The sequence below is a fragment of the Salvelinus alpinus genome, chromosome 4 (assembly GCF_045679555.1).
Source record: "Salvelinus alpinus chromosome 4, SLU_Salpinus.1, whole genome shotgun sequence".
In the NCBI taxonomy this organism is placed as follows: Eukaryota; Metazoa; Chordata; class Actinopteri; order Salmoniformes; family Salmonidae; genus Salvelinus; species Salvelinus alpinus.
Genome location: NC_092089.1, coordinates 25,689,656 through 25,706,091, shown reverse-complemented (window position 1 = coordinate 25,706,091; position 16,436 = coordinate 25,689,656). Strand labels below are relative to the sequence as shown.

The window sequence follows — 16,436 nt, the reverse complement described above, 5'->3', positions numbered from 1 at the left end:
TGGATAGACAGTATGGTGGATAGTGTGGTGGATAGACAGTATGGTGGATAGACAGGGTGGATAGACAGTATGGTGGATAGACAGTATGGTGGATAGACAGTATGGTGGATAGTGTGATGGATAGACAGTATGGTGGATAGACAATGTGGTGGATAGACAATGTGGTGGATAGACAGTATGGTGGATAGACAGTATGGTGGATAGACAGTATGGTGGATAGACAGTGTGGTGGATAGACAGTGTGGTGGATAGACAGTATGGTGGATAGACAGTATGCTGGATAGACAGTATGGTGGATAGACAGTATGGTGGATAGACAATGTGGTGGATAGACAGTATGGTGGATAGACAGTATGGTGGATAGACAGTGTGGTGGATAGACAGTGTGGTGGATAGACAGTATGGTGGATAGACAGTATGCTGGATAGACAGTATGCTGGATAGACAGTATGGTGGATAGTGTGGTGGATAGACAGTATGGTGGATAGACAGTATGGTGGATAGACAGTATGGTGGATAGACAGTGTGGTGGATAGACAGTATGGTGGATAGACAGTATGGTGGATAGTGTGGTGGATAGACAGTATGGTGGATAGACAGTATGGTGGATAGACAGTATGGTGGATATACAGTATGGTGGATAGACAGTGTGGTGGATAGACAGTATGCTGGATAGACAGTATGGTGGATAGACAGTATGGTGGATAGTGTGGTGGATAGACAGTATGGTGGATAGACAGTATGGTGGATAGACAGTATGGTGGATAGACAGTGTGGTGGATAGACAGTATGGTGGATAGACAGTATGGTGGATAGTGTGGTGGATAGACAGTATGGTGGATAGACAGTGTGGTGGATAGACAGTGTGGTGGATAGACAGTGTGGTGGATAGACAGTATGGTGGATAGACAGTATGGTGGATAGTGTGGTGGATAGACAGTATGGTGGATAGACAATGTGGTGGATAGACAATGTGGTGGATAGACAGTATGGTGGATAGACAGTATGGTGGATAGACAGTATGGTGGATAGACAGTGTGGTGGATAGACAATGTGGTGGATAGACAATGTGGTGGATAGACAGTATGGTGGATAGACAGTATGGTGGATAGACAGTATGGTGGATAGGCAGTGTGGTAGATAGACAGTATGGTGGATAGACAGTGTGGTGGATAGACAATATGGTGGATAGACAGTGTGGTGGGTAGACAGTATGGTGGATAGACAGTATGGTGGATAGACAGTATGCTGGATAGACAGTGTGGTGGATAGACAGTATGGTGGATAGACAGTATGCTGGATAGACAGTATGGTGAATAGACATTATGGTGGATAGACAGTGTGGTGGATAGACAGTGTGGTGAATAGACAGTGTGGTAGATAGACAGTGTGGTGAATAGACAGTGTGGTGGATAGACAGTGTGGTGAATAGACAGTGTGGTAGATAGACAGTGTGGTGGGTAGACAGTGTGGTGGATAGACAGTGTGGTGAATAGACAGTGTGGTAGATAGACAGTGTGGTGGGTAGACAGTGTGGTAGATAGACAGTGTGGTGGGTAGACAGTGTGGTGGATAGACAGTATCATGCATACAGTCTGTGGTTATCAGTCCCAGACACTGTCACAGAGAAAGAGGAAGACAGACTCAAGTCTGGCTTTGTGGCTCTGAGCTCCAACATCACATTGGCTCAGGATCCCCCCTCCCTGATGACTGATGAGGAGTGACAAAGTGTGTGTGGAGGGGGGGGATTAAAACCAAAGTGAGTGTCAGCGCTGAGGGGGACATGTGTTGGGAGGGAGGGGGTTGGCCGAGGGTTATGATATCTCCCAAAACCTTCTGTCGGGTGCCATCTACTCTTTCAATCCTAAACCCACAGCCCAACTCACCCACCCACCCAGGGCCACAACACATCTCCCAACAGCGGTGCCGTATAGCTGAAATCTAATCCTTTGTAAACACTTTAAATCACCCAAATGTATCATGTTTATGCAATAACCATTTCTGTTTTTGAATTGTTATACCTGTCTGAAAGCACAAATAAGTATTCTTATAAACCCATTTTCTAAATACATGTATTCATATTTTTCCTGACTGGCTGTCTGACCATTAGCTTACCAGCTAGATAACTAACAGATATCTGCCTTGTCTCAATGCAAACAGGCCTTTTGATTGTTCTACGGCAGCGTTTCTCAAACTCGGTTCTCGGGACCCGAAGCCACAAAGCCAGACTTGAGTCTGTCTTCCTCTTTCTCTGTGACAGTGTCTGGGACTGATAACCACAGACTGTATGCACGATACTGTCTATCCACCATACTGTCTATCCACCACACTGTCTATTCACCACACTGTCTATTCACCATACTGTCTATCCACCACACTGTCTATCCACCATACTGTCTATTCACCACACTGTCTATCCACCACACTGTCTACCCACCACACTGTCTATCCACCATACTGTCTATCCACCATACTGTCTATTCACCACACTGTCTATCCACCATACTGTCTATCCACCATACTGTCTATCCACCATACTGTCTATCCACCATACTACCCACCACACTGTCTATCCACCATACTGTCTATTCACCACACTGTCTATCCACCACACTGTCTACCCACCATACTGTCTATCCACCATACTGTCTATCCACCATACTGTCTATCCACCATACTACCCACCACACTGTCTATCCACCATACTGTCTATTCACCACACTGTCTATCCACCACACTGTCTACCCACCATACTGTCTATCCACCACACTGTCTATCCACCACACTGTCTACCCACCACACTGTCTATCCACCACACTGTCTATCCACCATACTGTATATCCACCACACTATCCACCATACTGTCTACCCACCACACTGTCTATCCACCATGCCCCTAACACTACATCTGATTCAAATGATCAAAGCTTGATGATTAGTTGATCATTTGATCATCAATCAGCTGTGTAGTGTTAGGGCAAAAACCAAAAGGTGCACCTCTGGGGGTCCCCAGGACCGAGTTTGGGAAACCCTGTTGTAAGGAGTGTGTATGGCTCCACCAAGGTTCAGAAAACTGAAATCACGAGAGGCAGCGAGCGGTATGTTGACTCACTGAGGCACCTTTATGTACCAAAGTTTAACAATATTTAAATTTAGTCTTTTGTACACCCAATAAAACGTTTAACTTTATGGGGTGGATGGCTGTCATGTCATCACACTGTCCCATGATAGACGGTCCCGTGGGGGTTGTGTCATAGGCTCACAGCTGTGCCCATGTGGCAACTGGCTGCCCCGGACCTGAACTCACATTGCCACCATGCCACCTGGGGAGGGTTAAGATGGTGACACTTTACTGGTGACCTCTTACAAACCTAGGGCCATATAAAATCTGTGATGCGGAGAACGTGGACGGAATCACGGAATCCAGACATTTAACCATAATTCAACGATGTTCAAACATTTATTGAACTTAGTAGGATATCAATTACATTTGCCCAAGTTTATCATAAGACATTAACAGACTGCATCAGTGATTCATATTTCCTGCAACTTCCTGAATAGGCAACGAGAAATCCCCCTGTCTGTGTATGTGAGGTGAGCACATCTACCTCTTTGTGTAGCGGTTAGCGATGATGCTAATGAAAACAGTCTTCTGGTAGATGGAAAGGCTTTCCCAAAAAACTTCTCAATTAAATGTTAACTACAAAGTAGCCTATGCTGACCTGACAGAATGATATAATTATTATTTTCATAAATCCAGTGGGTATTTGTTTAGCAAACTCTACCATCATATGTGGCTACAAAAACATGCTAAACAACAGAATCTTGCTAGGTGTACACTTGAATTAAAGGGTAACTATAATCCAAAATCTAATCTTCTCAAATTTTTCCCAGACCTCAAAAGTGGTCTCCTGATGTGGTTTAAGCATTGTTGTGGACAGACACAAAGCCGTGTCTGACCTTAATCCAATTAGCTGTTGTGTTGTCACTGGGTGCTGCCTGTTCAGTCTATTGCCTTTGTCCTGGGATGTGTTTGGTGGTGGGGTGGGGGCGGGGGACGTCAGATTAATAACACAAGTTATTAACAACACGGAACAGGGGGGAGTTTGTGTCTAGGAAGGGTTGAGGGTTGGGGCTTATTGTGCACGTTGTGATTAGTCCAGCATGTTCCGGACCGGTTGTGTCCTTCAAGAATTGATGGCCTCCTGCCCTATCTGCACCCTGCAGCGTTATTGGATGACTGCCTTTGTTTCTATTTTAGTGACTTCGTGCCTGCTAGCTCCGCCTTTACACCATACAGCCTCACACATCACATGGGAGACGTCCTTTATCTCTCTCACAGTTTTCAGGGACACAGAATACACTATTACAGTTCATACAGTTCATTCTGTTGAAGTTGACGTCTGTATTGGAGTCTTAGCTTTCTGTTCAACATCTCCATCTATCTACTGTGTCTATCTGAAACATTTCCATCTATCTACTGTGTCTATCTGAAACATCTCCATCTATCTACTGTGTCTATCTGAAACATCTCCATCTATCTACTGTGTCTATCTGAAACATCTCCATCTATCTACTGTGTCTATCTGAAACATCTCCATCTATCTACTGTGTCTATCTGAAACATCTCCATCTATCTACTGTGTCTATCTGAAACATCTCCATCTATCTACTGTGTCTATCTGAAACATCTCCATCTATCTACTGTGTCTATCTGAAACATCTCCATCTATCTACTGTGTCTATCTGAAACATCTCCATCTATCTACTGTGTCTATCTGAAACATCTCCATCTATCTACTGTGTCTATCTGAAACATCTCCATCTATCTACTGTGTCTATCTGAAACATCTCCATCTATCTACTGTGTCTATCTGAAACATCTCCATCTATCTACTGTGTCTATCTGAAACATCTCCATCTATCTACTGTGTCTATCTGAAACATCTCCATCTATCTACTATGTCTATCTGAAACATCTCCATCTATCTACTGTGTCTATCTGAAACATCTCCATCTATCTACTGTGTCTATCTGAAACATCTCCATCTATCTACTGTGTCTATCTGAAACATCTCCATCTATCTACTGTGTCTATCTGAAACATCTCCATCTATCTACTATGTCTATCTGAAACATCTCAATCTGTCTACTGTGTCTATCTGAAACATCTCAATCTGTCCATTGTGTCTATCTGAAACATCTGTCTATTGTGTCTATCTGAAACATCTTCTATTGTGTCTATCTGAAACATCTTTCTATTGTGTCTACCTGAAACATCTGTCTATTGTGTCTATCTGAAACATCTGTCCATTGTGTCTCTCTAAAACATCTGTCCATTGTGTCTATCTGAAACATCTGAAACATCTGTCCATTGTGTCTATCTGCAACATCTGAAACATCTGTCCATTGTGTCTATCTGCAGGTGAAGGATGAGAAGAAGATCCAGGAGGTGGTTGACCTGACGGATTACGAGCGTTCTGAGGAGCTCCGCAAGGCCAAGAGTCGCAGCAAGAAGAACCACAGCAAGTTCACCCTGCTGCGCTCCAGAACCCCAGGCAACACGGTGGGTCCACAGGAAGTGTCCACAAGAACCCAGATCTAGAACCTTGGAAAGAGCAAACCTGTACCTCAAAGTACTCTACCACAATAGCAACACAATCAATACTTACATCTTAAACACAATGTTGAGATGAGTTTCACGGTGCTGTAGCCAGACATTAACATAGTCAGATCAGTTACAGCAGCCAGATTGATTGACAGGCTGATTGACACTCACCTGACCCGGTTCGCCAGACCGGGCCACCACCCTGTACACCCTGTCCTTAGTCATTAGCCATGATCCCCTTTGACTCTACTTAGCTCCTCCCACCTCTGTCTCTGCCCAGAGACACTGTCCTCCCTCCCTCTGTTCCCTCCCTCCTTCCTTCTGTTCCCTCCCTTTCACAGGGACATTGTGTTCCAGACTCGCCACACCTCCAACTCCTACATCCAGTATATGATCACCAACGCTGATGGACAGACTAACTTGAGAAACAGAGTGAAAGTGTCAAATTCCCAATGCTTGTAGACCATTTGAAATCTGACAGTTTGCCAGTCCAATTCACCTTTGAAACATGGAAAGGCTCTTCTGGTGAGGCAGTGATTCCCCCATGACCCCTACACACACTAGGGAGGGGGGGGCATTTGACGTTTTTTTTAATGTTTGAGTATTCAAATCCGTTTTTTAAATAATATGTAGAACACAAGACCCCCGCTGGAAAAAAGATGTGTCCATTTATCTATAGACATAACATGTATGACCCTTGGCTTGGTTTCTTTTCTGTTGTGCCCTGCAAATGCACATATACAAATGGAACACTAACATGGTCTCCAAGTCCTGTTCAGGCAGCCACAAAGCACAATCCACCAAATAGTTTTACAGTAATTGACACAAATGTAATCTCTGGTTAAAGGTCATGCATTGACTTCCGTTCCAGTACTCCATTACTCATACCCATCCCTAACACACACATGCACTCACAAAGTGGCGCACACACACGCACACACACGCACACATACACCATCTGCAGGCTCTCCCAGAACCCCCAGAGCAGCAGGAGGATAGGGTATCATGTTGGGTTGTCAGGTCAGGAAGCTTGTGTTTCAGCACACAGACAGACACAGACTGAGAGAGATTCTCAGAGTCTCCACACAGCTGCAGTTTCCTGTAGCCTCAGTGGGAGAAAGAGCTCCATATGGTCATATCTGTGTGTGAATGTGTGCGTGAGTGATATGGGTTTCTGGAATGGTACCTATATGAAAGGTATCCCTTACAGATGGTTGACTGAGAACTATGCATGTTAGGATTTTCAACACTCCCTTCATGCTCAGTTACACAATATTGTGCAAGGCCCTGGCTTCTTACATTCCCACTCTCTCTCTCGTTTGTGTCTGTCAGGTCCCTAACCTGGTGTTCCTGGCTGTTAGTCCAGAGGAGAAGGAGTCCTGGATAAACGCCTTAAATGGAGCAATCACCAGATCCAAGAACAGCATCCTGGATGAGGTGAGACACCCCCCTCGGTGCACCTCCACTCTGCTTCTCATCTTCCTCTCTCTCTCTCTCTCTTATAAACAACACTTCATCTGTCACATGGCCAATTGCAAGAGGATATCTTACTGAATGCACTTTTGAGGAATGGAATCCATTGACCCGCCCCTCATTCACACACACCCTCATGACCCGACACTAAACTCCCACAGCATGTTGACATGTATAAAGTGCTTCAGAAATAGAGGGACCTGTTATAGTATCTTACATTCTATCTTAAACTGGTTTCCTGATGAGGGCATTTTCTGGGTTTCAGTCTAGTGTAGTGTAGATGAAATGACCTCTATAAAGAAGAGAGACAGGTGGTGACAGATGTGACAGTCTTCTAGCTGAGGCTGCTGATCAAAGGATTCCCTCTCTGTTTGGGGATGATGGGATGGATCCTTCATCCCTCCTTCTCACCGCAGGTCAATCGCCCTGATGATATCAATAGACAGACGGTAGGGGAGCAGCTTGATGTGAAATAACATGGACACACACTAAAACACACATATACATTCACACACACACACACTGAGCTTTTATGCATTTAACGCATCGTGTCAACACCACCCTTATATAAGGCCACAACACACACATTTGACATAATTCACAAACACACACACATGGATGGACACATGCACACACACACTGATGCACGAAAGCACACGCATGCACACACACACACGCACCCTATCACACAGCTATAGATGGCCCAAACTGTACAGGTCCCTATCACACAGCTATAGATGGCCCAAACTGTACAGGTCCCTATCACACAGCTATAGATGGCCCAAACTGTACAGGTCCCTATCACACAGCTATAGATGGCCCAAACTGTACAGGTCCCTATCACACAGCTATAGATGGCCCGAACTGTACAGGTCCCTATCACACAGCTATAGATGGCCCGAACTGTACAGGTCCCTATCACACAGCTATAGATGGCCCAAACTGTACAGGTCCCTATCACACAGCTATAGATGGCCCGAACTGTACAGGTCCCTATCACACAGCTATAGATGGCCCAAACTGTACAGGTCCCTATCACACAGCTATAGATGGCCCGAACTGTACAGGTCTCTATCACACAGCTATAGATGGCCCAAACTGTACAGGTCCCTATCACACAGCTATAGATGGCCCAAACTGTACAGGTCCCTATCACACAGCTATAGATGGCCCAAACTGTACAGGTCCCTATCACACAGCTATAGATGGCCCGAACTGTACAGGTCCCTATCACACAGCTATAGATGGCCCAAACTGTACAGGTCCCTATCACACAGCTATAGATGGCCCGAACTGTACAGGTCCCTATCACACAGCTATAGATGGCCCAAACTGTACAGGTCCCTATCACACAGCTATAGATGGCCCGAACTGTACAGGTCCCTATCACACAGCTATAGATGGCCCAAACTGTACAGGTCCCTATCACACAGCTATAGATGGCCCAAACTGTACAGGTCCCTATCACACAGCTATAGATGGCCCGAACTGTACAGGTCCCTATCACACAGCTATAGATGGCCCAAACTGTACAGGTCCCTATCACACAGCTATAGATGGCCCGAACTGTACAGGTCCCTATCACACAGCTATAGATGGCCCGAACTGTACAGGTCCCTATCACACAGCTATAGATGGCCCAAACTGTACAGGTCCCTATCACACAGCTATAGATGGCCCGAACTGTACAGGTCCCTATCACACAGCTATAGATGGCCCAAACTGTACAGGTCCCTATCACACAGCTATAGATGGCCCAAACTGTACAGGTCCCTATCACACAGCTATAGATGGCCCAAACTGTACAGGTCCCTATCACACAGCTATAGATGGCCCGAACTGTACAGGTCCCTATCACACAGCTATAGATGGCCCAAACTGTACAGGTCCCTATCACACAGCTATAGATGGCCCAAACTGTACAGGTCCCTATCACACAGCTATAGATGGCCCAAACTGTACAGGTCCCTATCAGACAGTTATAGATGGCCCAAACTGTACAGGTCCCTATCACACAGCTATAGATGGCCCAAACTGTACAGGTCCCTATCACACAGCTATAGATGGCCCAAACTGTACAGGTCCCTATCACACAGCTATAGATGGGAGAAGCAGAAGCACTCTCACAATGACTATCCAAATCCATGACATCACTGTTAAAGAAACAGAACGAATACAACATTGAGCTACTTTCACATAAACTAAAATCCATTTAGAGGACAAATGGACTCGGAACAACAGCACCAGCACTGTGAGAGATATCAGTTACCTCCAGGGCTCCAGTGTCTCTGCTGCTGAATAGCCTGATGACATCAGAGACGGGATTCACTCTTCCACCAGGATGGGGTTTCATTGCTCTCAACTGTAGGGTTATCACAGGTGGAGTCCTACATGATGGTACACACGTACTGTAGATCTATGTTGATAAACCTGCATTGAATTGCAATGCAACATTGGTTGAAAGTGTTGTATACACATAATGTATGTGTATAATAGCGAACATAGTGCCCTTAAATACACCCTTATTTTTATTTTTATTTAACCTTTATTTAACTCGGCAAATCAGTTAAGAACAAATTGTTATTTACAATGACGGCCTAGGAACAGTGGGTTAACTGCCTTGTTCAGGGGCACTTCTACTGAACACAGTACCCTGACAAGACAGTCACATGATTGGATGGCGTTTTAAAACATCCTCAAAAACTCTATTCAATCTGTGGATTCCTCCTGGTCGGCTGTATCACATAGAAATACTAGATTGACTTCAGAATATTGTCTTACAATAGATGAACTAGATACATGTTGACAATTGGATGTGGGACAATTGCTGATCCAAGGTTTTTGTCAAAGGATGATGGATAAAAAAATCTGGTTGAGTTTGGGTTTAGTCATTGGTTGTTATGTCAGAAAGAAGGCAGGTCATAGCTGTAACTGCATACATTACATGATTGTGGAGCGACAAGCTTACAAAATAACACAACAGTATGTTTAGCAGAACATAAAAGTTGCACCCATCATATAATCACCATTTAAACCCACTCTGTGTTATGTCCAACACCGGAGATGGATAATGTTGACAAACACCGGAGATGGATAATGGATAATGTTGGCAAACAAATTAAATTAAATCCCTTAAAGTTTGAGGAATGAGTGGCACTTTGCTGTAATGGAATGACTCCACCACGCCTACTAACAAAACCCCTAACCTCCCCTCTAAAACCTTTAACCTCCCCTCTAAAACCTCTAACCTCCCCTCTAAAACCTCTAACCTCCCCTCTAAAACCTCAAACCTCCCCTCTAAAACCTCTAATCTCCCCTCTAAAACCTCTAACCTCCCCTCTAAAACCTCTAACCTCCCCTCTAAAACCCTTAACCTCCCCTCTAAAACCCATAACCTCCCCTCTAAAACCTCTAACCTCCCCTCTAAAACCCTTAACCTCCCCTCTAAAACCCATAACCTCCCCTCTAAAACCTCTAACCTCCCCTTTAAAACCCCTAACCCCCCCTCTAAAACACCTAACCTCCCCTCTAAAACCCTTAACCTCCCCTCTAAAACCTCTAACCTCCCCTCTAAAACCCCTAACCTCCCCTCTAAAACCTCTAACCTCCCCTCTAAAACCTCTAACATCCCCTCTAAAACCCCTAACCTCCCCTCTAAAACCCCTAACCTCCCCTCTAAATCTCTAACCTCCCCTCTAAAACCTCTAACCTCCCCTCTAAAACCCCTAACCTCCCCTCTAAAAACCCATAACCTCCCCTCTAAAACCTCTAACCTCCCCTCTAAAACCCATAATCTCCCCTCTAAAACTCATAACCTCCCCTCTAAAACCTCTACAGGGAGTCAGGGGACATTTAAAAAATATATATATTTGACCTTTATTTAACTAGGCAAGTCAGTTAAGAACAAATTCTTATTTTTTATTTTATTTCACCTTTATTTAACCAGGTAGGCTAGTTGAGAACAAATTCTCATTTACAACTGCAACCTGGCCAAGATAAAGCAAAGCAGTGCGACACAAACAACAACACAGAGTTACACATGGAATAAACAAACGCACAGTCAATAACACAATAGAAAAAATCTATATACAGTGTGTGCAAATGAGGTAAGATTAGGGAGGTAAGGCAATAAATAGGCCGTAGTGGCGAAGTAATTACAATTTAGCAATTAAACACTGGAGTGATAGATGTGCAGAAGATGAATGTGCAAGTAGAGATACTGGGGTGCAAAGGAGCAACAACAAAAAAATAACAATATGGGGATGAGGTAGTTGGATGGGCTATTTACAGATGGGCTGTGTACAGGTGCAATGATCTGTGAGCTGCTCTGATAGCTGATGCTTAAAGTTAGTGAGGGAGATATGAGTATCCAGCTTCAGTGATTTTTGCAATTCGTTCCAGTCATTGGCAGCAGAGAACTGGGAATTTATTTACAATGACGGCCTACACCGGCCAAACCTGGACGACGCTGGGCCAATTGTGCACCGCCCTATGGGACTCTCAATCACAGCTGGTTGTGATGCAGCCTGGATAGCTAACCTCTTAACTGCACACATATGCTGGTGGTCTCCATCTTTTCTCGTTCCACCTGATAATGGAATGGCTAGAAGCTTTCAGATCCAATTGACAATTATGACGTTGATATTAGACATAAAATCCCAGCGGATAAAATATTACATGTTGCTTAGTCCCACTAGCCAGTGAATAAACTACACTCCAGCTGAACTCACTTCATCAGTGGAGACGGTGTTATCACTAGATGACAGTACAGACGTGTTGGTCATCAGTGTAGCTATAGGTTAGCTATAGGTTATCTATAGGGCTGAACTCACTTCATCAGTGGGGACGGTGTTATCACTAGTTAACAGTGCAGTCGTGTTGGTCGTCAGTGTAGCTATAGGTTAGCTATAGGTTATCTATAGGTTAGCGGCCTGTTTCCCAAGGCCTTATGCAAATTGTTGTGGCCCATTTGGCCCAGTGAGTCACATGCCTGTACATGATCAATCCATGATTAGGCCGATAATACTGATCAATAACCTACCCAACCCACTCCGACACAAACACAGCCCTCAGGCTAATGTGAAAGCATGTCAATCCCCTCACTCCACATGTGACTGTTCCATTATCTCTCTCTCTCTCTCTCTCTCTCTCTCTCTCTCTCTCTCTCTCTCTCTCTCTCTCTCTCTCTCTCTCTCTCTCTCTCTCTCTCTCTCTCTCTCTCTCAATTCAATTCAATTCAAGGGGCTTTATTGGCATGGGAAACATGTATTAACATTGCCAAAGCAAGTGAGGTAGATAATATACAAAAGTCTCTCTCTCTCTCTCTCTCTCTCTCTCTCTCTCTCTCTCTCTCTCTCTCTCTCTCTCTCTCTCTCTCTCTCTCTCTCTCTCTCTCTCTCTCTCTCTCTCTCTCTCTCTCTCTTTCATCTTTCTTTATCTCTTTCTTTTTTTCTTGCTTTCTTTCAGGTCATGGTTGAGGATGAAAACCTTCTGTCCCATCTCACACGGGACAGGGCTAAGATCCCTCACACACGACGCCTGCCTACACGAGGACACATCATGGCTGTGGTAGGTATCCTGCTTCTCCTGGCCTGTCTTGTCTTAGCCCTCCTTATTACCACAACGGCTGGTTGGAGACAATTCCAACTCGGTCAATTGAGCTTTAATTCAATGAGTCAGTTGGACATGGTAATGATCAAACTACTTTCAACTGGAATTTTACATAAATTTAATCCAATTCATTTCCTAACTTAACTAAATCACAATGGGCCTTACCCTGATCTCAGTGTTTCTCACTGTGTCTAATATCACTAACAGACTGTTTCTCCTTGCTCCGTGTCCAGGCCTCCACTTCTACCTCTGACGGCATGTTAACCCTTGACCTGATCCAGGAGGAGGACAGCCCCAGCACAGACGGCCAGGACACCTGTGACAAGAGCTTCCGGGCCAACCTGGACAAATCCACTCAGCTCGACTGCCTCAGGTCCAAAACAGAGGGTGCCATCAGTAGCATCTGTCTAGCGACTCCCGCAGAGGTCACTGGGAAGTCCCAGAGCCTTCCGCGCGATACTGGGGTCACTTGGGACGATAAACAGCAACTTCAGAGCCCGATGGGGAAGTCCTGCACTCCTCAGCCGGGCAAGAGGCTCACACCAGCTGAGAAAAGCCGCTGCGCCTCCATGGACGAGATCCTCTCACACTCCGGGACGCAGGCCACCAAACCCAGGACATCCATCTCCCGCTCTGCCACCTCTGCCCCCCCTGGCAACCTGCCGCCCATCAGCCAGCTGCAGGACCTAATCGCTCAGAAGCTGGAGAGAACTCAGGAGCTGCTGATGCAGGTGCAGGGGGCGAAGGGGGAGGAGGTGGAGCGGGGGAAGGGGAAAGGGAAGGACTCTCCAGGTTCCAAGGGCTCCAGGGGTTCCTCGGACGGGGCCCGGGCAGAGGCAGAGAGGCTGCTGAAGGAGGCAGCGTCCACATGGGGTCAGGCCAAGGATGTTCTAGAGGAGGTGAAGGAGCTGAGGGCGCTCTACCGTCAGCTGGACTCCCCGCCCGCCACCCCTGCCTCCCTCTCACCCCTCACACCCTCCAACAGCGGCAAGCAGACTGACTACAGGAAGAGCATGATGTGACCGTCAGAGAACTCAACACAGACTGGACTATGAATCCCTAAGCAAAAAAACAACTCAACATGCAAAGCCACAATAGTGTTAAATATGTCTGTTTCTCTCCTTCTGTGTCCTTTCACTTTATTGATTCTGTGACAAAGTGAGGACATTCAGTTGCCCAACGACGTCCCCTGTGCTTAACCACTGTGCCCTTACATGTCTGCTTGATGAAGGGTGTGGGGGGCAAAGCGAAGGGGCCAATCTAGGATCTGAGGTACATGTTGGCCAGGGAGTCCAGTAGAGATCCTGTCTCTCTGTACTGACCAGCTGCTGAAAGACCTTGTGATACTGCAGTGTCGGGTTTTGCTCACAATCTCAATGTTTTCCTCTGCGTTGGTTGTCAAAGAGGGGATGTTGCCAGGTTTGGGCGGGGAATCAGAAGGGCTTTGCTCTCCAGGGATAGACACACAGTGGTTGAGGATGACTCCGATTACAGGAAGGGAAACATGGTGTCCAGACCAGCCCGCATGTTGGGAATGTGAATGTTTTCCTTTTTCTGTTACACAACACACTGGAAGGTTGGTCTGAGCCAGATTCCCAACAACCACCACTCTAAAACCAACATCAGCCCACCGTACACCATACAGTACAGCATCCTCCCTCCCTCCCTCTGCTGCTCTGGGAATGGAGCTCAGTGGACTCCTCATCTCTGCTGGTCCATTATGATTCACAGGGACAAGGGGAACCAGTTCACATAGTCAGAACACACTGGCCTTCCATAGGGTGTTTCTGTCTGTTCCATGAGCCATATGATACAGTCAAAATGGAGGACGTCTGTCTGGGTTGTGTTGTTACTAGATGGTACCTAATAGGACAGGGGCTGTTCCTTTCCTGTAGGCCTACAACCAGTTGTCTTCAGCCAGTTGCCACTGCAGCCATTGATTCTCATGCTGCTGTAGAGCCATGGAGCCGGGGTGGCGTCTGTGTGTGTCTGGTATGAGTGGTGATTCTCATGCTACTGTAGAGCCATGGAGCCGGGATGGCGTCTGTGTGTGTCTGGTGTGAGTGGTGATTATCATGTTACTGTAGAGCCATGGAGCCGGGATGGCGTCTGTGTGTGTCTGTTGTGAGTGGTGAATATCATGCTATTGTAGAGCCATGGAGCCGGGATGGCGTCTGTGTGTGTCTGGTGTGAGTGGGAAGCATGACATAGAGGTCAGATGCAGTACTGAGGAGAGGAACCACTTGTAAGTGATTTGCTAAAATAGTAATAATAACAGAATTGCACTATGAAGGAAGGCTGTAAAACAAGAGGATGAAACTGGTGGGTGGAAACTGGAGAGAACAGATGTGTCTAATATGGCTTTTCATTCTGTTCTACATTTTTGATACGACAATCTAGTGTTTCTAGAAACATACAGGCTGCATAGTTCCAACGCCGTGATACCTAAGACAGTCGCTCGGCTCGCTACTGTATGAAAATCTGAGCTTCTCAAAGGTACAATGTGTGTAAACAATGCTGTTGATGAACGCATCCCTCCGGCTAGCTAACAGTGATGCTTGACCTCTGACCTCCCTGTCCTACTTAAGGTCTTATAGGGTTTATGACAGAGAAGAGAGCTATGCAACGTAGCACGAACACACACAACCACAACGAGAGAGAGAGAGAGAGAGAGAGAGAGAGAGAGAGAGAGAGAGAGAGAGAGAGAGAGAGAGAGAGAGAGAGAGAGAGAGAGAGAGAGAGAGAGAGAGAGAGAGAGAGAGAGAGAGAGAGCAGCGGCCAATGGACTGCGTCGCCTAATCAAAACATCCAGTGCGCCTCTCCAGAGCACCCCGCCTTGTTTTATAGTCAGTAGCTACACATGTTATGTGTTCGCACAGTGCTGTGGAAATGGTTCGCTCTGGACTGTCAGACGGACAAAAACAGTGTTATGATTATGTTGTTATCATTGTTTGTATTTTTTATTTGTTTAAAATGCTTTTGTAGGATGATTTAAGGCACGCTTTAGAGAAGAAAATGGCCGGGGCATTCTTGAATGTTCACGCTCTTAGAATGCTCAACTGGAAACTCTGCATATTGTAGTGTTACTCTGTTTGTTCAACCAACAACCACAACCCAATAACAGAAGTCAAAAATCATTAACGTTGAAGTTGGATATGGACATAAATGAGGGTGAGGTGAGAAAGGTATGTTAGAAAGAAGACAAGAGGAAACATTTAACTGAGTAGGCCATAAACAATATTTTTACTAGTATGTCTATTATTGTTGTTGTTATTTAGTTTTATCTGGGATGAAGTACTATCTTGTGTGAGGCTGAACACAAAACGTTTGTGCAATCCTGAAAAGATTGATATGACAGCCGATGCACTGTACATACTCACTGTACATACTCACTGTACATACTCACTGTACATACTCACTGTACATACTCACTGTACATACTCACTGTACATACTCACTGTACATACTCACTGTACATACTCACTGTACATACTCACTGTACATACTCACTGTACATACTCACTGTACATACTCACTGTACATACTCACTGTACATACTCACTGTACATACTCACTGTACATACTCACTGTACATACTCACTGTACATACTCACTGTACATACTCACTGTACATACTCACTGTACATACTCACTGTACATACTCACTGTACATACTCACTGTACATACTCACTGTACATACTCACTGTACATACTCACTGTACATACTCACTGTACATACTCACT

The 16,436-nt window shown here is 45.4% G+C and overlaps 1 protein-coding gene across 1 annotated transcript in view; it reads left to right on the top strand.

Annotated features, from left to right (window-relative positions):
• plekho1b (pleckstrin homology domain containing, family O member 1b) overlaps positions 1–15,399 on the top strand; it is a 38,986-nt gene extending 23,587 nt beyond the window's left edge. Inside the window, exons 3-6 of the mRNA XM_071396260.1 lie at positions 5,426–5,566; positions 6,941–7,045; positions 12,548–12,649; positions 12,925–15,399. Coding sequence (XP_071252361.1) covers positions 5,426–5,566; positions 6,941–7,045; positions 12,548–12,649; positions 12,925–13,713 — 1,137 coding nt within the window. The 3' untranslated portion in view covers positions 13,714–15,399. The remainder of the gene's footprint in view (positions 1–5,425; positions 5,567–6,940; positions 7,046–12,547; positions 12,650–12,924) is intronic.
• The last annotated feature ends 1,037 nt before the right edge of the window (positions 15,400–16,436 follow it).